General features: G+C 25.4%; 1 protein-coding gene across 2 annotated transcripts; it reads right to left on the bottom strand.

The window, feature by feature from the left end:
• Positions 1-119: 119 nt before the first annotated feature.
• LOC117174170 (SUMO-conjugating enzyme UBC9-B) lies at positions 120-26,098 on the bottom strand. 2 transcript variants are annotated; one of them, XM_033362999.1, is made up of 7 exons: positions 26,023-26,098; positions 24,985-25,288; positions 24,820-24,889; positions 16,883-16,966; positions 14,047-14,309; positions 9,191-9,271; positions 120-237 (listed from the first exon to the last, which is right to left on the bottom strand). In XM_033362999.1, the coding sequence occupies exons 3-6, from the start codon at positions 24,883-24,885 to the stop codon at positions 9,205-9,207; spliced, it is 480 nt and encodes a 159-aa protein (XP_033218890.1). In that variant the 5' UTR covers positions 24,886-24,889; positions 24,985-25,288; positions 26,023-26,098; the 3' UTR covers positions 120-237; positions 9,191-9,204. The 2 variants fall into 2 exon arrangements, with proteins under 2 accessions (XP_033218890.1, XP_033218889.1); XM_033362998.1 differs by lacking the exon at positions 120-237 and having other exon boundaries at positions 8,215-9,271.

The raw sequence follows: 26,098 nt of genomic DNA, 5'->3' as shown, positions 1-26,098 counted from the left end.
TGCTTAAAAATAAGGGAGGTTTCAAACCTTCTACGACGTGACACAAAATGCACGGTAACTCGCGCAACAATTATCCTTAACCGGCTTCTTATCACTGATGAAGATTTTGGACGACACTGATAACGCGCCTTTACTTTGCGCAGACTCGCCGGCAATCTTCTGCCTTGTTTTGATTCCTTTTCTAAATTCGTCTGGAAAACTTGTTTTGATGCGCCACATCGAAACCGGCGGTTGCTTCTGAAAGGCCGTAATAAATTGAAATACAGAAATGAACTCGCGCATCCGTGACCTTCTGCGTTTCACACTATTCACACAACCTGCGATCGATATAGACCACGGCGGTTAAATTCGAACCCTTCGTCATGAATTATTGATTATGTTTCCGAAACAGTGATAGGTACGTTTATTTTTAAAAGTAATGTGCATAAATATTCCTCAAATTCTATTTTTAATGAAAAATATTTATTTTGTCTAAAATTATTTTAACGAACAGCAACTTTGTATAATTTTTAATTTGTCTTTATTACCAATTTATCTCATTTTACGAATTACTTTGAATTAGCATTTGACATAATTTTTATTTGATCGTATTATAATTTATATCATTTTTATAATGTCGAATTTTTTCTGAGTATAACATTGTTATCTGAGCCATGGCCATCCTTGATTGCATGTAACCACCATGTAACATATCAACTTAATTCTTCCTAAAATGGCGTCCGGCATTCTGATTGGTTGATCAATGCCGCAAAATTCGAATCAGCCAATTAGAATGCCGGGTTATGACAATAAGTTAGGGTAATTCGAAAAAAATCAAAATTAGGTAAATTGTCAATCAGGAAAAATAAAAATTTTAGTAAATTGATATTCGGTCAAGTGATATTAAGTACATCACGAAAAAATAACCAGTGATATTTACGGTTTTAAAATATAACTTTATCTTCGTTACTTTTGCAAAAAAGAAGTTTCTGTCGAAACTTATTATTTTATTCAAATCACTGTTTAGTCCGTTTTTAAATATGAATCATAGGGTGCAAAAATTGTTTCCATAAATTTTATAAGACAAACATAAAATATATGAATTTTCAACCAAATAGTGGAGTTTTCAACTCATACAATAAATTTTGAACCGAAAATGTAAGTATAAAATTTTTAATGAAAACAATTTTCAATCAAAACATTGAATTGAAAAAAATAGCTTACTTTTCGAGCGAAGTGTCATATTTTATACTCCGACCAAAAAATATTTTAATTTTGAATCAACAAACAGTTTAATTAAACCAAAAGATACGAGTTTTCAACAAATTAGGTAAATCCTCAACCAACAAGCTAAATTTTAAACCAAAAAGTGACATTTTCAACAAAATATGTGAATTTTTAACTAAGAAAAAATTTTTAATCGACAATGACAAAAAAATTTCGTCCAAAATGTTTAATTTTCAACGCAAGTAAGATACATTTTCAACAAAGTAAATAAACCAAAATATAAATTTTTAAGCCGAAATGGAAGCTACATTTTCAGTTTTGAAAATTAATTTTACACTAAGAAATTGATTTTAAACAATATTTTTAAATTTTTAATAAAATTAATGAATTTTTAAATGAAATAATGAATCTTTAACCGAAAAAAGAACTTTGAACCAAATTGTTGGATTTTCAATAAATATTCAGCAAATATATAAATTCTCGAATCCTCAACAAAAACCGGCTAATTTAAACAAAAAAAGACGACTTTTCAATCAGAGTTGAATTTTCAACCAAGAAAGATTTTTCAGTCAATAAATCAATTTTCATTGGCAAATAAAAAAGGCAAGTTTTCAACACAATGAAGTTTCCACTAAAAAATATATATTGCCAAGAAAAAATGGAATGCTTATATTTTCAATTTTCAAAAAATTGATTTGAAACAAACGAGTGATGATGAATCTCTAACCAAAATAATGCATTTTTTTACCAAATAGTTAAACTTCTAATCCAGAATATAAATTTTCTACCAAAAGTAAAAATTTTCAACAAAATACATAAATTTCCAACTAAGAAAGATAAATTTTCAACCAAAAATAGAATAATTAAATTTTAAGTTAGGAAAATAAATTTTTACCCCAAAAAATGAGTTCTCAATGCTGATCACTGTCCCGAAAGCTTCCTGGGAAATTATGTAATTAACAAAATGTCAATAAGTATTAGGGGACAAAAAACCAGTCGCTCGAAAATCGATTACACTCGCCGTTGCACATTATCCTCGGCTGCATTGATTTATAACACTGTAAAATTCCAAGCTTCGAAGATTAGGCTAGGAAGATGAGATCCTTGTTACTTGAAGTAAAGGTTTATTTTGCTTTTAATTAATTAATTATATTTTATTCCAAAATATTTAAATATAAAAGTTTGGTCATAGGTTTGCTACAGAAATCTGCTGTAAAAATTAAATTAGTTTTGTAGATTTACTTTTAATAAAATCAAGTCAATTAAATTAAGTTTTGAAACATACTACTGATCCCAGACTAATTTAACAACAATTTCTTGTGTAATTATTAATTATTCTGTAAACAGTTTTTCAATATTTGCTGAATTATAAACAATTTTCATTAATAGAATAAAATTTCAAAAAAATCTTAAATTATTATAATCATACTTTTATATTAGCACAATAATCAATTCGTGTGCATTTGAAAATTCAGGGTGGCCGCAAAAGTTATTTTCAAAATTTCCCTGACCATTCATATTCAAAGACTAGTATTTCAATCTTTTAACATTTTTAACATAGAATATTTTATAAACAAAATAAAAAAATTTCACATTTAAATTTCAAAATTTAAAGATGATTTATTTCAAACAAAAAAGTTGGCTTTCCTACCATAACAGATGAATTTTTAATCCAAGAAGACAAATTTTCAACAAAAGAGTTTAATTATCGACAAAAAAAGATGAGTTTTGATTTAAAAATAAATTTTTAACTAAATACTCAAATTCTCTACCTACACATATAAATTTACAACCAAATAGTCGAATTTTGAAAAAAAAAGATTAAACTTCAATCAAAAACAGTTGCATTTACAAACATTAAATTTTGAAGCTAAAACACCGAATGTTTTAAAAAACAGTTAACTTTCAAATTGAAAATACGAATTTCCAACAAACTCATTACATTTTCAGAGTTAAGTTTTTGACAAAAATAGTTTTATTTTCAACCGAAAAAGATGAATAAGCAGCAAAAAAGATGGTTGTTACATTTTTAAACCAAAGAAAATTTGTCTGTAAAACGGACTTTTCATCAAAAAAAGTTCATTTTCAACCGGTACGTTGCATTTTTAATCAAATAAGGCAATTGAAAACCAAAAAAATTAATTTTCTTTCCAAAAAAAGCTGAATTTTTAATTTAAAAAATTAATTTTCAATGAAAAACAAACGCATTATAATTTTTCAACGTGAATACTTAAATTTTCAGTTAAAAAATTAATTTTCAACAAAGAAAATAAAAGGAAAGAATTTTCAACAAATTAATTAAATTTTCAGAGTTAAATTTTTAACTAAACAGTTGAATTTTTAACCAAAAAAGATAATTTCATACCAAGAAGATTAGTTTTCACCAAAAAAAGACAAATTTTCAACTAGAAAGGATAAATTTTAAACAAAAAATGGAAGTAACATTTTCAGTTAAAAAATTAATTTTTTGATAAGGAACAGTAAAAAATTTCAACAAAATATTCAAATTTTTAACCAAATAGATAAATCATCAACTAAAATGATAATTCTGCAACTGGAATAGTTAAATTTTCAGTTAAAAAAGTTATTTTCCACAAAAAAGATACGAATTTTCAGCCAGAGATGAATTTTTAACTAAAATTATTAATCTTGGACAAAATGTTTTCAAACAAAGTTTACCTTTAATTCAACCTTTAATCAAAGGAGATCGATTTTCATAAAAGTAGTTGCATTTTCATCCAAACAAAGATTAAAATTCTACTAAAACAGATGTATTTTTAAACCAAAAAGACGAATGAAAAAAAAGTTGAATTTTTAACCAACAAAGGTTTCAGTTGAATTTTCAGCATAAAAATATTAATTGTAAACGAAAAGTTAACTTTCGACCAAAATAAACTCGGTTTCGATCATAGAGAATGACTTTTTAACAAAATGCCTGAATTTTCAACCAGGTACTAAAATTTGTAACTGAATATATAATCGTCAAGAGAAAGCACCTGCAAAAAATAGAAATACAAATAAAATAAATGACTAATAAGTATGTTATATAATGCTGGAGGCAAAACTTCAATTTCAAAATTTCACTAATAATTAATTAAAACATTAACAATCAAAAACTATAATCTTAATTTTGTAATATTTTTAACGCAGAATCCTTTGTAAATGGAATAGGTTAATTTAAACAATAAATTCTCTGGAAAACCTGGAAGTTAAAAATTCGCCGTAAAGTCCAAAAATAATTATTAAGACTTTGAAATAGGTGCGCCTAAAAAAATTCCGGGAATTTTCCATCTCTTCTTGCAACCTTGCTGGAGTGCTTCAATTGTTCAAAACTTATAAGTTTCTTCAGAAAGTTACAACATTTAACTAAATTATTAACGTCTGCATAAAGAATGAAGAGCAAATTAGATTTATGAGACAAATTAAATTAACCCCTCTCAGTATAGTTTTAATTTAATTTACCAAATTAAATATTCAAGGCCATTATCTAATCTTCATCAAATAGATCCCCATGACCCTTTTTTTTACTTTTTCAAAACATCGTTACAAAAACTATTTATTCTTAGAATATAGTGAATAGTGTTCTAAAGAGTTTCAGCGTTCGGAGAAATTCTCACTAGCATGAGAATATGCTCGAGAATTTAATGAGCATTTATAAGCATTTTGAATTAGGATTTAAAAAATCGTACTTTCAATCTTTATTAATAATAATTATATTATTTAAAATTCGCGGGAAAATGTACCGCTTCAAATTGAAAAGGGCGCTTAATTTAAATGGTAAAAGAAGTCGAAGTATGTAATGGAAAACATATCATTCGCATTAAACAGTGCCTTATTCTGGGTTGCTACAATATCCCAATTTCTAAATTCTTCTGGGTATAAAACCAACCATACACCTAGAAGATTAATGATATTAATGCAAACAAATTTTGATTCTAAATATATTTGTAATACTTTTTAGTTGAGTTTTCAAATCAAAAAGATAAATGTTGAACCTAAGAAATTAATTTTTAACTAAAATGATTAATCTTCAACCAAAAATACGAAGTTTTAACCAAATAGTTAGTTGAATTTTCAACACAAAACCTACATTTTCTACCAGAAAGACTCATTTTTAACAAAGTACATAAATTTTAATCTAAAAAGATCAATTTTCGACCAAAATTAGAATAGTTAAAATGTTAGAAAAATAATCAACCAAAAAAACAAGAATTGTGAAAAAGATAGTTTTTGTATATATGAGAAAATGATTTTTTACCCAAAAATTGAATTAAATTTTTAGCTAAAACAATAAATATTAAAAAAGAGAATTCTGAACAGAATAATTCAATTTTTAACCCAAAAGATGAATTTTCTACCAAAAAATATAGTTTCAATCAAATATATAAATTTGCAACTAAAAAAGATAAATTTATGAACAAAACTAGAATAATTCAATTTGTAGTTAGAAAAGTAAATTGAAAAAAAAAACGAGTTTTCAGCAAAAATAATTTATTTCTAACTAAAACTATACATTTTCAAGCAAAAATGGAACAGTTACATCTTTATCTAAAAAAAAATTTCAACTAAAAAGAAACGAATTTTCAGCAAAAGAAATTAACTTGTAATCCCATTGATGAATTTTTAATTAAAAACATGAATTTTTTAACAAATAGTGGAATTTCCAACACAAAACATAAATTTTCTATTTAAAAAATTGTGATTAAGTATTGTTTTTTAAATAAAAGAAATGAATTCTTAACAAAAAATAGAGTAGTTACATTTTTTTACAAAACATCACATTTTTTAACGAAAAAGGTTACACTTCTATCAAAACAGGTAAATTTTCCACAAACAATGTAATAGTTAAAAAATTTTTTCAACTAATATGATTAATCTTTAACTAAAAAGATTTAATTTTTAACCAAATACTTGTAATTTTCCACTAAAAATATAAAATTGTTGCCAAGAGTAAAACACTTCAATGTTCATTTAGTAACATCAATTTTAGTCAGAAAAAGAAACAAATTTTAAACAAAACGGTTCAATTTTCAACCACAGAACTTAATTTTTAACAAAAAAATGAGGTTTCAACTAATGAGACTACTCTTCTACAAAAAAAACGGATTTTAAAAAAATAGTTGAATTTTCACCGTAAGCAGATAAATTATCTACCAAGAATAGAATGATTAACTTTCGGTCAAAAAGTTAATTCTCAATAAAATCAAAGTAAATTTTCAACGAAATAGTATCATTTTCAACCAAGAAGATTAAATTTTTATCGTAAAAGATAAATTTTTGACAAAAAATGGAAGGTACATTTTCGGATTTAAAAAAATAATTCTAAATATTAAAAATTTTCAAGGAATTTTCAACCAAAAAGAGGAATTAGTCATCCAGAAGCTTAAATATTCTCCCACAAATTTTAATTCTCAATAAAATATAGGAATTTTAAACAAAATATTTGAATTTTCAACTTAAGATAAATTTTGAACCAAACATGTACGAGTTAAACTTTCAGTTAAAACATTTAATTTTCCGCTAAAAACATATTTTTCAACAAAATAATTAAAATTTTCAACAACAAAAAACGAGGTTTGTCAAATAAAATAACGAATCACCAACCAAATAAATTAATTTTTAACAAAGTAGTTCTATTTCTGACTAAGAAGTTGAATTTTCAAACAAAAAGGAGTTTAATTTTATACCAAAAAAAGTTGAATTCAATAAAAAAGATGAATTTTCAACAAGTTTGAATTCTCAACCAAAGGTTATTAATTTTTAACCAAATTGTTGCATTTTTTAACCATAATAGTACAATTATTTCCAAGTCACATTTCATGTTTGAAAAACTAATTTTCCACTAAAAAATGTAATTTCAACAATACATTTAAATTTTCAATCAGCGAAAATAATTTTTATATGAGATGATGAATCTTTAACCGAAAAAAGAACTTTTAACCAAATTGTTGAATTTTCAACCCAAAAAACGAATTTTCGACTAAAAAAGATGAATATTTATCAAAAAATAAAACAATTCGTTGAATCCTCAACAAAAAAGGCTAATTTTCACATGAAAAAGTGGAATTTTCAATCAAGAAAGATTTTGCAGCCAATAAATCAATTTTCAATCCAAAAATATTAATGTTGTACCATAATAATTGAATATGCAAATAAAAAAAAGACAAGTTTTCAACAGAATAAATAAAGTGTTCACAGCAACATATTTATTTTCGAGAATAGAAAAGAATTTTAATTTCAGACCAAAAATAGTTGAATTCAACAACAAAAAAAGATGAATTTCCATCAAAATAGTTTGAATCCTTAACCAAAAATTATTAATTTTTAACCATAATAGTACAATTATCTTCAGGTCTCATTTTTAGTTTTTGAAATTAATTTTTCTCTAAAAAATGGATTTTCAACAATACATTTAAATTTTCAATCAGAGAAAATAAATTTTATATGAAATGATAAATCTTTAACCGAAAAAATATTTTTTAAGAAAATTGTTGAATTTTCAACCAAAAATATAAATTTTCGACTAAGAAAGATGAATATTTATTTTTTATCTTTCTTTGAATCCTCAACAAAAACAGGGTAATTTTCACGTCAAAAAAAGGAATTTTCACCAAGAAAGATTTTTCAGTCAATAAATCAATTTTCAATCCATAATTATATTAACAACAACAAAATATGAATTTTCAACAAAATAGTTTGAATCCTCAACCAGTCTATTAATTTTTAACCAAATATTTCCGGGTTTCTTTTTAACCATAATAGTAAAATTATCTTAACTTTAGATTTTCGAAAATTCCCTAAAACTATCAGGTTTTCCCTGGCAATCCATACCTTGCTGGAACTACCTGATCTGTAGCAACTCTGTAATTTATAAAAGTATAGTTTATTTCACTCTATAATGCTTTAAATTTTCTTAAATGCTCTTCTCGAGATCATTTACTAAACATAAATTTTTATAAATTTAAGAACTCTAATAGTAAAAGAAAAATAAATCTAATAAAAACAGGATTATTACTTCACAGTGGTGTTTATTGAATCGTTCAGGATTTGTAAGTTACTTAAAATAAATTGGCCTAACACAAAAAAACACTCGAATCCTGTCTGTCTTTCCTGAATAAGAAATACTAATATTCGTTTAAAGTTGTCAGGTTTCAACCTTTCCATTTATTTCGACTGACACTTTTTTTCTTCTTCAATCCTTCTCATCATTTAAAAGAAATGCTTCTAACTTATGTCGTATAAACGTAGGAAAAATATTCGCACAATGTATATCAGTGACTTTCAAAAGATTATATTCTTAACCGACTATAGAGAATTTGGAATCGCTTATACTAGAGTAATCTAGAATCTAAGCCTTTTCAGCTCTACAGCTATACATCAGAGTAAACATCAGTATTCATTAATTTAAGTTATTTATTTCGACTTGAAAAAAAAGAGGCGAGTGAAGATTGCTCTTTCCTAATCCAGAGGACTTTCAGCAATATTACAAATTGAAAAATCATAAAATATAAAATACTGTGTGCTTACAAACGTATACCCGAGACCAGGTCCACCTATCATTCTCTCGATGAAAAATTGTAGTCATATTGTTGTATCCTAGAAGAAAAGTTCTTGAAAATCAAATTTCTTAAAAATACAGTCATTCATCGAATCTGAGTTCGTATCGTTCGTATATTCGATACTTCGACTTGCGCTTGTAAAATGGGAATGAATACAAAAACTAATCTTAGGAAGAATTTTCATTTTCAACAACTTCGCGATCTGTCTTAAAAACTTAAGTTTTACAAATCTTGGAAACTTTACACAGTTTCAGTTCCTTAACTACTTAAAAATAAATTGGGTTCCCTCGTGTATTTGATGAAAAAAATGGTTGTATCCACTGGAAACATCACAAAATATGGAAATTCAAATTGCTTCAGAAAGAAGGTACGTGGAGAAATGAGACCTGCCGAATCGAATTTATAAAAAACGGAAATGTACTGACGTTTAGTGAGTGAGCTACTCCTGTGGTGCCATTGCTCGAGCTTGGGCTCTTACTCTCTTTTCGTACTCGAGGCGATTTTGACTGAAATTCAAAGAAACAGGCAGGTTAGTAAAATAAAACTGAACAATTTTTTTTCAAATATGATTCAAACAATTTTACCAGAGTTCCTAACATGCGGATCCTAGATACAAAAAAATAATAGGTGGAACGAAATTATCGAAAATCTCGCGCTCATTGTTCTTGAATACCTGATTGGTTCAATACTGCGTTAATATGAATTTAAGTGGCTCTTTTCAGTGTGTTATTTTGAATGTTCTGCGATTCTGAAAATTGCACTTCCCAAATGAGGAACTTTAATTTTAAATATTTAATTGTAAACGAAAAAAAAATTAATTCTAAATAAATATTCAATGATAAAGGAAACAATTCCGTTCTTAAACTTTTAACTCTTTGAAATATGAAATTATGGGCAAAAAATGTCACCGACAATAAGATTTCTAGGAAAATTTTATATTATTTAGATTTTATTTTAAAAGATAAATTTAAAGCTTTAAAGATTTCAAAATATGTCGAGAAGGAATCCGGTAGATTTTAATAAAAAAATTTTAGTTTTTGCATGGTTTAAAATTATGTTAGGAAATATTGTAAAAGATATTTCAAATTTGATGAGTTTTTAAAACAATCAAAATTAATTTAAATTTGAAAAGATTTCAAAACACTTCAAACAAAATGTCAATTTGTGAGGATTTTGAAATAAAATGTTGAAGTTTTTCAAGCATTTTGAAACGTTATGAGATGATAACTTTTTTGAAGATTTTAAGGCAGATTAAAAAAATTCAAAGTTACAAAATTAAAAACAATCGAATAAGTTAAAAAGATATTTAGACATTTTTGAGATCACACAAAGATAATTTCACACTTTAAAATATTTAAATTTGAAAACTTAAACTGTCTTTTTATTTTACAACATTTATTTCCAGTTAATGTTCAAAAGGATTTTTAAAAATTGCAAATATTTCCAAAATTGTCCCAAAAAAACTTGAAGATTTGAAGATAATTTTTTGAACCGCAGAATATTCTTAAAATAATTAAAAATTGGAAGATTTAAAAAAACGTAAAATAAAATATAGATTCTTGAAGATTCCGAAATACACTTTTGAAGTTTTTTTAAAAGATTTTAAAAGCTTTCAAGATAATATCTTTTTTTTTAATTCCTGGAAATATTGAATGTGATTCATTATTTTGAAAAATTAGAAAGGAATATTTTAAAAGATTTTAAAACATTACAAAAGATTTCCATAAGGGTACAAATGAATCCGGACGATTTTCAGACAATTTTAAGAATAATTTGAGCTATTTTACAAAATATTCAGGAATTTGACAGTTTTTAGAGATTTAAAATATTTTAAAACTTTGAAAAATTTCCGAAAATTTATCAAATATTGTTAGATTTTATTCCAAACGTCAAAAAATCAAAAATACCTAAATTTCCCTAAATTTTCAAGATACTGAAATAAATAAATAGTAAATAGTGATTCAAAACTCTTATTTTCTATTATAAATGATTTTTCTCTTCAAACTATAATTCAAATAAAATTTGTTTTCATTCTTGACTGATTCAACTCTTTCAGATTAAAAATTAAAATCATTTTTAGTTTTAATATCAACTATTATATTTTACTTGGAGAATTCATCTTTTTTGGTAAAAAATTGAACTACTTGGTTAGGGGTTAAACTACTTTGTTCGAAATTCACTTTTTTTTGAAGATTCATTATTTGACTTGAAAATTCGTATTTTTTTATAGAAAATTAATCTTGATAGAAAAATATTCGGTTTGGTTAAAAAATCAACTATTCTGTTGGTAGTGAATTTTATTTTGATTTAATATAAACAAATTGTTAGATAGTTGAATTTTCAATTTAAAAAAACATGAACTCTAAAAAAATGTAATAGTTGATATTTTGATAAGAAAAGATTTTAATTTTAAACCAAGAACACTTGAATTTAACAAAAAAAGATGAATTTTCAACGGAACATGTAATAGTTTACATATTAAACAAAATAATATTTTAATTTGTATCAAACACATTTGAATTTAATAAAAAAGACCAATTTTCAACAAAATAGTTTAAATATGCAGCCAAAACAGATAAATTTTTCACTAAACAGTTGCATTTTTAAACAAAAAGAATAATCTTCTACCAAAATAGTTGATTTTTCAACCTAAATATAAGGTTTCAACCGAGAAGATTAATTTTCTACGAGAAAATAAGAATTACCAACATAATACATGAATTTCCAACTAAAATGGAGAAATATTTAACAGGATGAATTAAATTTTCAATTTCAAAAATTTTGATTAAAAAAAATGAATTTTCAGCAAAATTGCTTCATTTACAACCAAGTAGCTGAATTTGTTACAAAAAAAATTAATTCTCAGTGAAAAATGTAGTACAAAGATTAGTTTTCTACCAAAAAGGACTAATTTTCAACAAAATACGTGAACTTTTAATCAAATAAAATGTTCACCTAAACAAAATTTCAATTAATATTTTAAAATTTAATAACAACTACAATTAAAAAAAAATGAGCAGCCTCCAGATATTTAAACGGGAATAGTTTAATTTTAAACCAAAAAGATAAATTTTCTATTAAAACAATGAAAAGCAAATTCATTTTTAGTAAAGAAGATAAATTGTCAATCGAAACTTAAATAATTCAATTTGAAGTCAAAAACTATATGCTTAACCAAATAGAAGAATTTTTAATTGATAAATTTTTAAGCAAAAATGGAATAATTAAGTTTTTAGTCAAAAATTTGATTTTCAACTAAAGAAACTGACTTCTATTTAAAATAATGGAATATTCAACTGCAATAATAGTTGTATTTTCAGTTTATAGAAGAAAATAATTTTCTAACAAAAAGTAAAAGATTTTTCAACAAAACAGTTAACTTTTGGGCAACAAAGAAACCTGTTCAACTAAAGAAAAATAACTTTTCCATAAAATAGCTCATATTTCTACCAAGAAAAATTAATTTTCAACAAAAGAGTTTAACTTTCAACCAAGTAATTTTATTTCTAACCTAAAAGATGAATTTTCAATAAAAATGATTAATTATAATACTGAACTTTTAAATCGTGGATTTCCAAAGTAATAGATGAATTTGCAATTAAAAGACAACTTTTAATCTAAATTGTTGAATTTCGAAAAAGAAAAGATAAATTTTCAACCAAAATTAGAATAACTAAAATGTTAGAAAAATAAATGTCCAAAAAAAACAACAGAATTTTCATCAAGATAGTATTTTATATATAAAAAAATGATTTTTTGCTCAAAATTAGAATTAAATTTTTAGCTAAAACAATCAATATTAAAAAAAAGGGAATTCTCAACAAAATAATTCAATTTTAAACCCAAAATGGAATAGTCACATCATCAGTTGAAAAAATTAAGTTTCAACTAAAAAGAAACGAATTTTCAGACAGAGAAATAAATTTTCAAACAAATAGTTTTCTTGATATAGATAAAGAGTTTTTAACCAAAAATAGAAGAATTAAATTTTCAGTTAAAACAATCAATTTTCAATAAAAAAATATAAAGTGCCAATAAAATATATAAATTTTCCACTAAAAAGGAAAAATTCACAAACAAAAACTATAATATTTCAATTTGCAGTTAGAAAAGTAAATTAAAAAAAAAGAGTTTTCAACTAAATTAATTAATTTCCAACTAAAAATATACATTTTCAAGCAAAAATGGAAGTTACTTCACTTTTAATCAAAGTGATGAACTTTTAACCAAAACCATAAATTTTTGATCAAATAGTGGAATTTTCAACCCAAAAGATGAATTTTCTATCTAAAACAAAAAGTGACTAAATATATATTTTTTTTAATCAAAAGAATGAATTCTTAACAAAAAATAGAATAGTTAAATTTTCCATAAAACAGTATATTTTTTAACGAAAAAGATGACACTTTTACCAAAACAATGGAATAGTTCTAAGAATTTTTCAACTAATATGATTAATCTTCAACTAAAAAGATTCCATTTTTTTACCAAATAATTGTAATTTTTAACTAAAAATATAAAATTGCCAACAATAAAATAATTCAAGTTTCATTTACTAATATAAATTTTAACAAAAAAAAAAAAAAAAACGAATTTTTAACAAAATGGTTCAATTTTCAACCACAGAACTTAATTTTTAACCAAAAAGATGAAGTTTCAACTAATGAGAGTACTCTTCTACAAAAATATCAAAAAGATCAATTTTCAACAAAAAATGTACATTAAAATTTTCAGTTGAAGGAATTAATTTCTAACCAAACGGACGAATTTTGAAACATAAAGTTTAATTTTCTACAAAAAAGGCGAATTTTTCACAAAGTAAATAAACTTTCAAACAATTGGTTTAATTTTTAACTAAAAAAATAAAAATCCAATAATAAATTATGATTTAATTAGAGTAAAGTGAGATAATCGGAAAAATCTGCTATTGTAGATAAAGTAGAAATCACTTTTCTAAATTGAACAAAATTATTAAAATAATAAAAACTTGAATTTTACTGCGGCCAAGCGTAAATTCCCGGTTTTATCCCCGGCCAAGTCGCAAACCTGCCTATATCAGATTTAAAATATCACAGTTTCAATAAAAATTTATATCATTGAACAAACTGAAGCAATAAAAGAAAAACACTTTTAATTTTATTTAAGTACAATTGAATTGAGAAAATTGAAAGAAATTTCCGGTTTCTCCGTCAGGTAGACACCCTCTGACCGCAAAATTGATGTGCCCTTTGAAAAGTTTTGCATTTGGAAAAAGGAAATAGTATAGTTATATAATAATTACCAGTAAATTGTGTACGCCTCTGCTTGAGCCGGATCTTTCACATTAGGTTCGTTCAGTAGATCTTGGATTCCCAAAAGAATCTGTTTGATTGTAATCGCAGGCCTCCAGTCTTTCTCTTCATCGAGGAGCGACAAGCAAACAGTTCCCGATGGATAAACATTTGGATGGAAGAGAGGAGGTTCGAATTTGCATTTTGGAGGACTCGAAGGATAATCGTCCTTGAAGATCATGCGCAATTTGTAAAGTCCTCCCTCCCATGGTGTCTGAAAATTAAAAAAATTAAAGTCTAGTTGCTAAAAAACACCCTCTAGTTCCAAATAAAATTTTTTGTTAATGTATAATAAATTACTGACACCTCTCCAGGATGGCCACGCAAACTTGAAAAAAAATGCAGGCTATTTTCCGGCTTTTCGGCCAAAAATGACATTTTTTCTAGTTGACTTTTAACCGTTTCTATTCATACATTATTAAACGCTAATTTCTTTGTTCTGTAACTTTTCAAAACAATTAACAAATTTTAAAACTCACAGGAAAATAATATATAATGTAAATTATTGTAAAAGTGACTTCAGACTTCACAACTGAAAATTATTGTAAGATTTTTCAAGAAAATAAGTTAATTAATTGTTTTAAATTGCATTAATCTAGATACCAAATTGCTAAGACATTTACGACAAAATGGAGGAATTAAACATTTTTAAAACAGAAAAGACAAATTTTCAACAAAAAAGTTCATCTTTAACCAAGAAAGAATTTTTGAACAACGAAAAAGAATTTCGTCCAAAATGTTCAATTTTAAAATGGATTAAATCAAATAAAAAATAGCAATATTCATTCATTTTTCTGCACCAAAAACGAATTTTGAAAAAAATTGTTGAATCTTAAAAAAAGTATAATTTTCAACCAATGAAGATTTTTTCACTCAATAAAGAATTTGATCCATAATATTGATCATTTAACAAAAAATATTAATTTTGTACCAAAATAATTAAATTTGCAAATGAAAAAAGACGATTTTTCAACAAAAAACTTCACTTTTAACCAAGAAAGATCATTTTTCAACCAAAGCATTCACAACCCGATACTTGAACTTTCAACAAAGAAGTTCAATTTTTAATCAGATAATTCAACTCTTTCAACCTACGAAGATCAAACCACAACAAAAAAGTTGCATTTTCAACCAAATAGTGGAATTTCCATGCCAAACAGACGAATCTTTTAAAAGACAGTTGAATTTACAACAACAAAATATGACCTTTGACCTTAATAGTGGAATTTTACACCAAATAGTAGAATTTTGGGACAAAAGAGAAGAATTATATTCCAAAACCATAATAGTAGACTTTCCAATCAAAAAGAATAAACTTTCCAACCAAAAAGAATTAACTTTCGACCATAAAAGATCAACTTTCAACCAAAAAAGATTTTTTCTACCAAAAGATTGCTTTTCGATCCAAAGCGAGGACTTTCTATCCAGAATGATGAATGTGAAATAAAATAGTAAAATTTTCGACTAAAAAAAGATGACTTTTTGTTACATTTTTAACCAAATATTCGAATGTTTATCCAAAAGATACGAATTGACAACAAAAAATATAATGATAAACTTTTCATACTAAAAAATTAAATTTTAACAACAAAAAAAGGTTACTTTTTAAGAAAATAATACAATTCTCAACAATATAATTAAATTTTCAAGCGAATCGTAGAATTTTTAACAACAGGAGATGGATTCTGAATTAAAAATACAATATTAGATTTTTCAAATAAAAATAATTAACTTTCAACCAAAAATGACGACTTTTCTACCAAAATATTATTTTTTAACCAAAATTTTACGAATAGAGTGAAATAGTGAAATTCTGTGCATGAAATCAAATGGCGTTATTTCCGATTTTGGATTTTCGACAGGAAAATACAATATTGTAATCAGTGCTCTTTTTGGGGACATCATAATTTCATGTCCCTGGCCGTAAGTGGGTCAATTTTATATTTGAAAACAAAATATATCCCTCGTGAACTTGTGGAACTCTCCAACTTATTTGCAAAAACTTTTAGAGTATTGTAAATTTATATTATACTCCAAATTGTAAATAAATTAGGTTACCTTTTATAATATTATAAAGGAAGCTTTCGTTCTCAAATGTAAAAAAAATTAGTAATTGAACGATCCGTCAACATGCTTTAAATTCTTAAATATATATTATAAAAAGAACATTCATTTTTGAACAAAACATTAACTTTAAAATCTGAAATGTAAAATGATATTCGATATGTTGAGGTAGTTGCCGTGCCAAAAGTCAGATATCGGAAAAAAAGCTTTTCTATGATTCTAAGAATCAAAATATAATAAAGGATGTCATTTCAAATAAAAAACATTTTTTATAAAAAAATGTTAAAATTGACTAGAAAAAACATTAATTTTAACCTTGTTTTTTGAAATTGCATTTTTTTCTGACCGTCGCTTCTTACAAATTTTTGAAAAATGATTGCATTTTAACAAATGGCTTATTTTTTCCGAAAAAAAAACATTCCCTACAACTCAACTGTTTCCAATTATTATAGTAAATTTGTCTATAGCTGAAATCCATAGAACATTTTTTTAACAAATATTTAGCTATTTTTAAAATCGGAAACAGGAGAGAAGTAGAGGATGTTTTCCCGGAAAAATAGGGTTAAAATTTGATTTTTTTTTGTGTGAATTTTAACACTTTATATAAGATTTGTTTATCTATTGCAAAAGTAAAATGAAATCTGAATATCTCCGGTGCTCAAAATTTACGGTTTCCCGGTCGTTGATCACCCTGTTTTTCTTATAAAAAATATTGTAACTTACGGATTTCTTTCCGGGTATCGCACACTCCCAGCTCATCAGGTTAAGCGTACCATCTGGATTTTTTGTTGGGCGTGCTACAAATCCCTAAAAATAAAAACAACATGATATGTTAATAAAAAAGTATAAACATTAGACAAACATGTAAATAATGAAATACTTCATTTAAAAGGGAAAGATTGCCTTAAAAAAATTGAAAATACTTATTATGACAGAAAATTTTTAAAGCCCTTTCATATATTTTTGTAGCTATAGATCAAATTATTTTCAAAAGGCTAATTATTAGAAAATTAATTAAAGCTGAAAATTTAGAAAATAGTTTAAAATATATAAAGGCAAGTCTTCCTGGTTCAATTGAATTTTTATTTCGTTTAAATAGTGCAATTTTATTAATTTCTTTACTTGGAGTGTTACTGAAACAGGGCTTTAGGACCCTGATTCAAACCAAATTCATAAAGTTGCTTCACTTACACAATATAAAAACTTAGACATAAATATTCTTTGAAATCTAATGATTTTTTTATTAATAAACGAAATTTTAGAGAAAAAATATAAACAAAACATGAAAAAAATGTTTAAGATTGTAAATCTTCTATTAAAAATGCTTCTTTTGAATTTAAAATCACCAATAGTCCATAAAGATTGTGAACATAACCTACAATTGTGAAAAATGTGTTATCTTATTTGAACATTCTTTATATATTAAAAATGGCAATTTTCAACGAAAAGCATAAACATATTCGAAAATTGTTAAAAAATCCTAAAACTTGTTCAAATTATAATTATTTTTGTTTAAAAATACCAATTTTCTATGTTAAACGCTAACGTAACCTAAAATTGCTGAAAAATTATTACTCTTCTTTGAAATCTAACGATTTTTTAATCAAAATTTCAATTTCCAACAAAAAACACTAAACCGGTTTAAAATTATTCAAGCTTGTAATTTTATTAGCTTAAACAAAAATAATTGAATTTAAATTTAATGATTTTTTGTTTAAAAACAGCCCCTGGAACTCGAGTTAAAAAAGTACAATGTGTTGACGGTGGCGGTGTGGCGGCGCCAGCTATTTTGTTGGCCTATGATCGTTGCAAATGTATAACAAAATAATAACTTTGAATTTAATAACACGTTAAAAATAATTTACTGACAGTGTTTAATAATCTTTGAATGTTTTGAGTGATCTTTTCTTTATTTTGAAGAAGGGATTTAAAAAAAATTGAATCAAAATTACTAAAAAAAAAAAAACTATTATGCTTAACAAATATTTTCAACTATTCAAACATTTCCAAGTTATTTTTAAACTTGTGAAAAAGTCCATTTTTTCAATGTAGATTTTTGAAGATTTTGAAAAAGGAAGCTGGATTAGAATTACGAAAGATTTAAAGAGAATAAATTTTTTTCTTAGATACCCAGAAAAATGTTAAATGATTTATATTGTGAAAAATTAACTCTAGGATAATTTTCTAAAAGATTTCAAAGTATTTCGAAAAAAATTTCGAAAAATAATCTGGGAATCTTGAAGGCAAATTTGGTTGTCTTTAAGCAAAACATTAAACTTTAAACTGTTATTGTCAAATAAAGAAAACCCGAAATATTATTTTGAAAAGTTTACCTCGAGTTCTTTTCCAAAATTACTTATAATAAAAAAAGCATATTTTCCTCCATTTTATAAATCATTTTAACAAGGTTCATTTCTTGAACTTGAAATAACATGATATTAATAAATAAGGAAGCACATTGTGTTCATTAAAGCACATAATTTTTTCATTAAAATATCTGAAAATCCAAAATTAATTTAAATTAATAAATAAAATAAATATTATGTTATATATATTATATAATATAATAAAAAATGTTATAAAATTTAGACTTTAATTTAATTTATTTAATATTTTAAAATTTATATATTAAAAATATTATTTAAAAATTTATTTATATTATAAATATTTATAAATTATTTTATATTTAAAAATTACACAAATAATGATATATTTAATTTGATTGCTCATGAATAATGATTTGTTGTGGTTAGTAGAAATGCATTGGGATATTTGAATTCTAGGCAAACTGCCTGGCGCTGCCACACAACCACCGTCAACTCTCATGACAAATGTTTTCCACAGCCCTCCAGAAAAGTGGCATGGGGCTGTTTAAAAATACCAATATTCGTCAAGAACACCAGCATAACCTAAAGTTGTTAACATTTGTGAATCTTCCTTAAAATCCAATTTTTTCAATTAAAAGTACCAATTTCCGATGACCCACATTATCCAAAATTATTAGGAAGATTCTAAATATTGCTCAAATTAGAATTTTTTGTTTTAAAATATCAATCTTTGTGAAAAAAATATAACGTAATCCAGAGTTGTTTCAAAATTATGAACTTTAAAAATCGAATGATTTTTGTTTTAAACAGAAATGGAGTTCCTTTGAAAAACGTTAATTTTCCCTTGTAATTAAAAAAAAATGTGAATAGGTCAAATAGAAACACTAAAATAATCAAAAAATATTTAAACCATTTTAAATCTTGTTAAAATTCTGATGATTCCTGTTTTAAAATACCATTTTATGATGTAAAACTTTACCATAACCTAAAGTTGTCGAAATTTGTGAATATTCTTCAAAATATAATTCCTAAATTAAAAATACCAATTTCCGATTAATAAAATGCAAATGATCCAAGGTTGTAAAAAAGATTATGAAAATTGTTCAAATTATAATTTTTGTTTGTTTTAACATTCTAATTTTTTGTGCAAAACGATGTAACGTAATTGAAAATGGGTTAAAAATTATGAACTTTTAAAATATAATCAGTTTTGTTTTTTAAAAAATTGGTTGGCATAATATTGTTCAAAGTTGTGAATCTTCTTTCAAATAGGTCCAATAGAAACACTAAAATAATCAAAAATATTTAAAAGATTCTAAATCTTGTTCAAATTCTAACGATTCCTGTTTTAAAATAGAATTTCATGGTGTGAAACTCTAACAAACCTAAAGCTGTTTAAATTTGTGAATCTTCTTTAAAATATGGTCGTTTTATGATCGATTTTTGCAAAAAAAATTTTAACTTTTATATATTTCTCGCTTTCTATTGAGTATACAATAGCTCAAAATAGCCTTAATAGATGTGGAACAATCTACTTTTATCTAATGCATGCATTGATTTTAAGGACTTCTAAGCCCGTTATCTAAAAATGAGAAAAATCGAAAATAGTGAATGCTGCTCAGCTGCAAAATTGGTCGTTAAACGATTACATTAAAATATACAATTTTCCGGTGAATAAGGCCCACATGATCCAAAATTTCAAGGAAGATTCTAAATATTGTTTAAATTACAGTTTTTTGTTTTAAAATATCAATTTTTGTGCAAAACGATATAACGTAGTTTAGAATTGTCTACAAATTATGAAATTTTAAAATCTAACCAGTTTTGTTTAAAAAAAATTGGTTTCCTGTGTAAAACATTAATTTAATCGGGAACTTTTCAAAAATTCCAATTCTTGTTAAAAAAAATATTCTTTCGGTAAGATTACGATATCCGTGGCGACAAAGTTTTAATGTGGATTTCTACAGGATTTTTAGCGAAAAACATGAATCTGAAAGTTTTAAATCGATATCTCGAATAGTTTTCGATTTATCGTTTTTTTTAACATCGTTTTTTTAGTGTACATAATTTTTAAAGTTCATTACGATAGGCGATTTTTGTACAAGAAAAAGGAGTTTTAATGTTGATTCCTATAAGGGAAAAGGGGCAGCGGTGTGATCTTACATTATTTCTGTGAGCAGTCACAGGTGTGCCTTCGATATCTCGAAAATTATTCGAGATATCGATTTAAAGATTGCAGATAATTATTTCTCGCAAAAAATCCAATCGAAATTCATATTCAAAAACTATATTTTACCAAAAAAAAGTGAAAAATTTTAACATCAAAAATCGATGTATCGAAAAATATTCGAGATATTGATATGAAACTTTCAGATTTGTGTTTCTCTCAAAAAATCCTATAGGAATTCACAATAAAACTTTGTCGCCACGGATATCGTAATCTCTCCCTTCTTTTAAAAAGATCAAATATAAACACCAGAATAATCAAAAACTGTCAAAGATTCTAAGCCTTATTAAAATTATAATCATTTCTGCTTTAAAATAACAGTTTTTGATGTTGTAAAACTCCAATAAAAAACATAACATAAAGTTCTTAAAATTTGTGAAACTTCTTTCAAATCTAATCTTTTAAATTAAAAATACCATTTTCCGATGAATAAGACGCACATGATTAAAAATTGTAAGGAAGATTCTAAATATTGTTCAAATAATAATTTTGTTTTCTTTTGAAATACCAATTTTTGTGCAAAACGATATAACGATGTGGCTTAAGTTTGAAAAGTTTATAAACGAAATTATAAAACTTCCGAAAATTCTTTTGGTGATTATTTGCATCTGGTGACAGGTAAAACAAAAATTAATTTAATCCCAATAATTCTTAAAAACCGTCTAAGTTTTACACACTTAGGGATTTTGAAAATTATATATAAAATAAAAAACAAAAATTTATTTTCGTTTATAAACGTTACAAACTTCATCTATGTATATAACGTAGTTTTAAATTGTTTACCAATTATGAAAATTTAAAATCTAATCTGTTTTGTTAAAAAAATTGGTTTCCGGTGAAAATCGTTAATTTAATCGGCAACATTTCAAAAATTTCAATTCTTTGTTAAAAAAATGATTTTTTTTTAATACCAAGTTTTGTTGTAAAACGCTAAAATGGCCTAACATTGTTCAAAATTGTGAATCTTCTTTTAAATAGATCAAATATAAACACCAGAATAATAAAAAATTGTCAAAAGATTCTAAAGCATATTCAAATTCTAATAATTTCTGCTTTAAAATCTAATTTTTTAAATTAAAAATACCTTTTTCTGATGAATAAGATCCACATGATCAAAAATTGTAAGGAAGATTCTAAATATTGTGCAAATAATAATTGTTTTGTTTTAAAATACCAATTTTTGTGCAAAACGATATAAAATAATCTAAAATTGTTTAAAGTTTATGAACTTTTGAAATCTAATGAGTTTGGTAAAAAAACTGATTTCTTATGAAAAACGTTAATTTAATCGGGAACTTTTCAAAAATTCCGGTTCTTGTTTAAACAATAATGATTTTTTTTAATGTTAAGTTTTGGTGTAGAACGCTAAAATGGTCTAACATTGTACAAAGTTGTGAAACTTCTTTCAAATAGATGAAATATAAATACCAGAATAATCAAAAATCGTCAAAAGATTCTAAATCTTATTAAAATTCTAATCATTTCTGTTTTAAAATAACAGTTTTTGATATTGTAAAACTCTAACGTAACCTAAAATTGTAATTCGTAAATCTTCTTTAAAATCTAATTTTTGTAATTAAAAAATACCATTTTCCGATCAATAAGACCCACATGATCAAAAATTGTAAGGAAGTATTTTAAATATTGTTCCAATAATAATTTCGTTTTGTTTTAAAATACCTATTTTCGTGCAAAACGATATAAAGTAATCTAAAATTGTTTAAAAATTATGAACTTTTAAAATCTAACGATGTTTGTGAAAAAACGGATCTCTTGTGAAAAACGTTTACTTAACCTGGAACTTTTCAAAAATTCTGATTCTTGTTAAAAAAAATACTGATTTTTGTTTTAAAATACCAAGTTTTGGTGTAAAACTTTAAAATGACCTAAAATTGTTCAAAGTTGTAAATCTTCTTTCAAATACATTATACAAAAACACTAAAATCTTTGTTTAAAAATACCGATTTTTAATGTGGGACGTTAACGTAGCCTATTTGTTTAAATAATACAAAATGGCCAAAAACGCTACCAAAATCGAAAAACTTAATGTGTTAAAAATATGTAAATTTCAAAATCGAATAATTTATTAAATAATCTGAAAGTCTTAACTGCAGTGAGTATGAGTATTAAAAATCAGAAAGTATTAATTCACATAAGCTTTTCTGTGATTTTTTTTTAACAAAAGCGATTACTTAACATTTCAAATCTAAGAAATCAAATACCTTAAGTAATAAAAAACAAACCTGTTAATATTACCCGATATTTCAAACTCATTGTCCGGGTTTAAAAAAAATGTTTCTAGACATTTCAATTTTTTAATTCAAGCTCTGAAAATTGAATTTATAATTAAAAGTACTTAATCACATAAGAATTTTTAAGTTGACAAATCTCATGCATAACAATAAAATTCTACATTTAAATTTTGAAGAGTTTAAAAATAAAAATCTAAAACTCAAAACTCTAGAAATTAAATATATTTGAAATTTATTGTACGTATAATTCAAAAGTACAGGCCATAATAACTGAAAATTTTTTATTGCCTGGTCTTCACACACAAGAAAATAAATAAAATTTAACATTCACTCATATAGAAACAACTTTCAAGGCTTCCAACTGAAAATTGTACTAATTTATAAACTTTTAAGTAAAAACTAATCAATTTTCTACGCTTTTAATTTAATTATTTAATCTATTAGGACGCGCAGTTGGAAATTTCAATCTGAAAATTGTTTCAAATTGAACCTATTCGGGTGAAAAAGAAGAAATTCCTATTCGGGTTGAAAAGAAGAAATATTCAAAATTTTCAGATTTTTAACGTTCTGAATTCAACAATTATTAAAAAAAGCGAGATTAAAAAAATTCAAACTGTTAAATTCGAGTCTTCAAAATGAAGTGATTTTACAATAATTAGGATTTATAAAAAAAATCAGTTCACACGAATTCACTCCAAGGCATTATAAAATTGAAATTTTTGAAATTTTTTTAATTCCTTAAATAAAAAAAAGTGACAAATTTCAAAAGTGGCGATGGCTGTTTTTGTGATACAATATCTGCAATCCAATTTGATTCATTTAAAAATAAAACGCAAAAATTTCGAAATTGATTTCAAGGATAGCGACGAGGTCAACCATTTTAAATGATAATTGCGCAATACAATTCGTGCATGCGCAATTGATCAATAGTCGGACTAAGAAATGTTGGCAATTCTGAAATCTTTTTATCGTTTTAACTTTTAAATCGCTATTTTTTATAGAAATTCTTTAAACGAATTTTGAATAAAGGGCACGCTGGACAGAAATACTTGATATTTAGTGAACAATAGAATAAATTATTATTTTATCAAAAGACCGAAACAAAATTTTAATATTTAAATGTTATGAAATAAAATAAAAAATATAACAAACAATATTTTTGCAGATATGTTTTTGCATTGATGCCTAAACATAAGCAAGCTTAATATGTTTACAACTTGAATAAAAAATCAGGTAAGTCGATAAAATGTTAAATAATCAGATCTCTTTTGTTTGCGCCTTTGTCAGTTTTCAATATTTTTTTATCGGTACATATCTTAACTTTGAAACTCTTGAATAAAACTAGACTTTATCAAGAATAAAAATATAAAATGAGAATCTAAAATTTGTAATGTGGATGCTAAAAATATATACGTTAGAAACCAAAAACACCAAAGAGGTTATGTACATTTTGATTTAAATGACTTGAGTACATATAAAGAATTTACTTTTAGCCTTAATGGAAAATAACTATAAAAACAGTGAACTAAATTAAGCCAAGAAAAAGAATATATAACAGTCGTTAACTCATTGTGAAATATTTCAGTATGCAAGAGAGTGAGGTTAGAGTGTTTGTCGCCATGCGAAAACGGAATAATTAGCTTCAGCCTTCAAATACCCCGTTAAAAAATGAATTATATTTGTTTACTAGCATGTCTTGCACAACTGGAATAAATGAAAAGCATATATATCCTACAAAAAAGCTAAGATACGGTTTTTGAGTACAAATTTCTCCCGCCAAAGAATGCAAAATTGACAGAAAAAAAGGATAAAGCCCGAATTTCGCAAAACGGTAGAAAAATAATAGCAACTTACGAAAGGATGATCTTTCCTCCATGCTTTCCTTTCTTCCGCAAGCCTAGCTATTGCAATGCCTGACATTAGTCTGCAACAGAAACAGCACAATTATTCGCGACAACTGTTCAAGTTCACCTGGTGAACTCCATTACAATTTTCATGATTATTATCACTATTTATTACCAGTTTTATGTGGATGCCGCTATATTCAAACACAAAGCACTTTCTGCGCCTAAATTTCATCAAACACTTTTAGCGGCACAAGCGAAGCAACCGATGCTAAGGAAAATTGACTATGCGTGTTCCTAAACTCAGCAAATTTCCTCGACTTTTCCGCTCACCAACAACTTGCCTCGTTTTTCCATGAAAACTCAATTCCTGACGCTGGACTTTTTTAGTTTCCGGTTGTCCCATTCATTTCCACCAATCAGAAGTTGGTACTTTTCATGCGATGGTGCCTTAAAGTTTTTCCGACCAGCTATTTTTTCTGAAAAAAAATAAAGCAAAAGAGAAATTGTGAACAGATTTCAATGGAAACGCCAGATTTTCCGAGAATTGAGTGAAATTTGCAGACTTTATTAAAATTGATTGTGGTCGAGAAATTCGTGATCGTTTTTGATTAGTGGATTTGGAATTTAACATTTTCCGATCATGTGGCAGCCAATCAAATGCTCAATCTTGATTGAGGTTATGTTCACTTAAACAAAGGAGACTCGAGTCTGTATTTCAAGTGGTAACGCCAGCTGACAAGATGTCTGCATGCTGAGAGCCAAGCAATAATACAAATTGCATGGACGAAACTTTATTTTTTTAATAACTTGGAAAAAAAAATTTTTTTACCATAAGTATATTTAGACATTAGGGTTTGCTTTTTCAAAATCTGTTCCATTACATAATTATATAGTTACAAGAAAATTATCAATTTTATAAATCTAATAGTTTTTGAAAAAAAAAACAATATTGTGATTCCATGCAATTGGTATCATTGTTTGATCCTCGGCGTGCAGACATCCTGGATTTCCCCCCGACTAACCTAAAATAATTCATTTTTATAATAACACCATTGTTTATGCTCACAAACAACTGGTTTATCTTGATTTTAAGGAATTTAGAATTTTCGAGCACTTAAAATCTTACATGTTAAATTTATTAAAATTTTCGAGCACTCCAATCAAAGATATTTATTATTAGTTTTCATTTAATGTTTCTTGTTTCACTTACTACTTTTATAACAACGAAATAACGCGACAGTCGCAGGTTATAAGCAGTTGTTAACAATACACGAAATGAAAAATCT

The sequence above is a fragment of the Belonocnema kinseyi genome, chromosome 6 (assembly GCF_010883055.1).
Source record: "Belonocnema kinseyi isolate 2016_QV_RU_SX_M_011 chromosome 6, B_treatae_v1, whole genome shotgun sequence".
In the NCBI taxonomy this organism is placed as follows: domain Eukaryota; kingdom Metazoa; phylum Arthropoda; class Insecta; order Hymenoptera; family Cynipidae; genus Belonocnema; species Belonocnema kinseyi.
This window is presented reverse-complemented; position numbering and strand designations above follow the sequence as displayed.

What these genes read in the sequence shown, in the direction of transcription:
- LOC117174170 (XM_033362999.1), bottom strand. Translation starts at nt 24,885, where the DNA reads ATGTCAGGCATTGCAATAGCTAGGCTTGCGGAAGAAAGGAAAGCATGG. An exon ending in GGAGGAAAGATCATCCTTTC is followed by an intron (nt 16,967 to 24,819) that starts GTAAGTTGCTAT and finishes TTTTATTTTTAG; the next exon opens with GGATTTGTAGCACGCCCAAC. An exon ending in GAGGCGTACACAATTTACTG is followed by an intron (nt 9,272 to 14,046) that starts GTAATTATTATA and finishes TTTGAATTTCAG; the next exon opens with TCAAAATCGCCTCGAGTACG.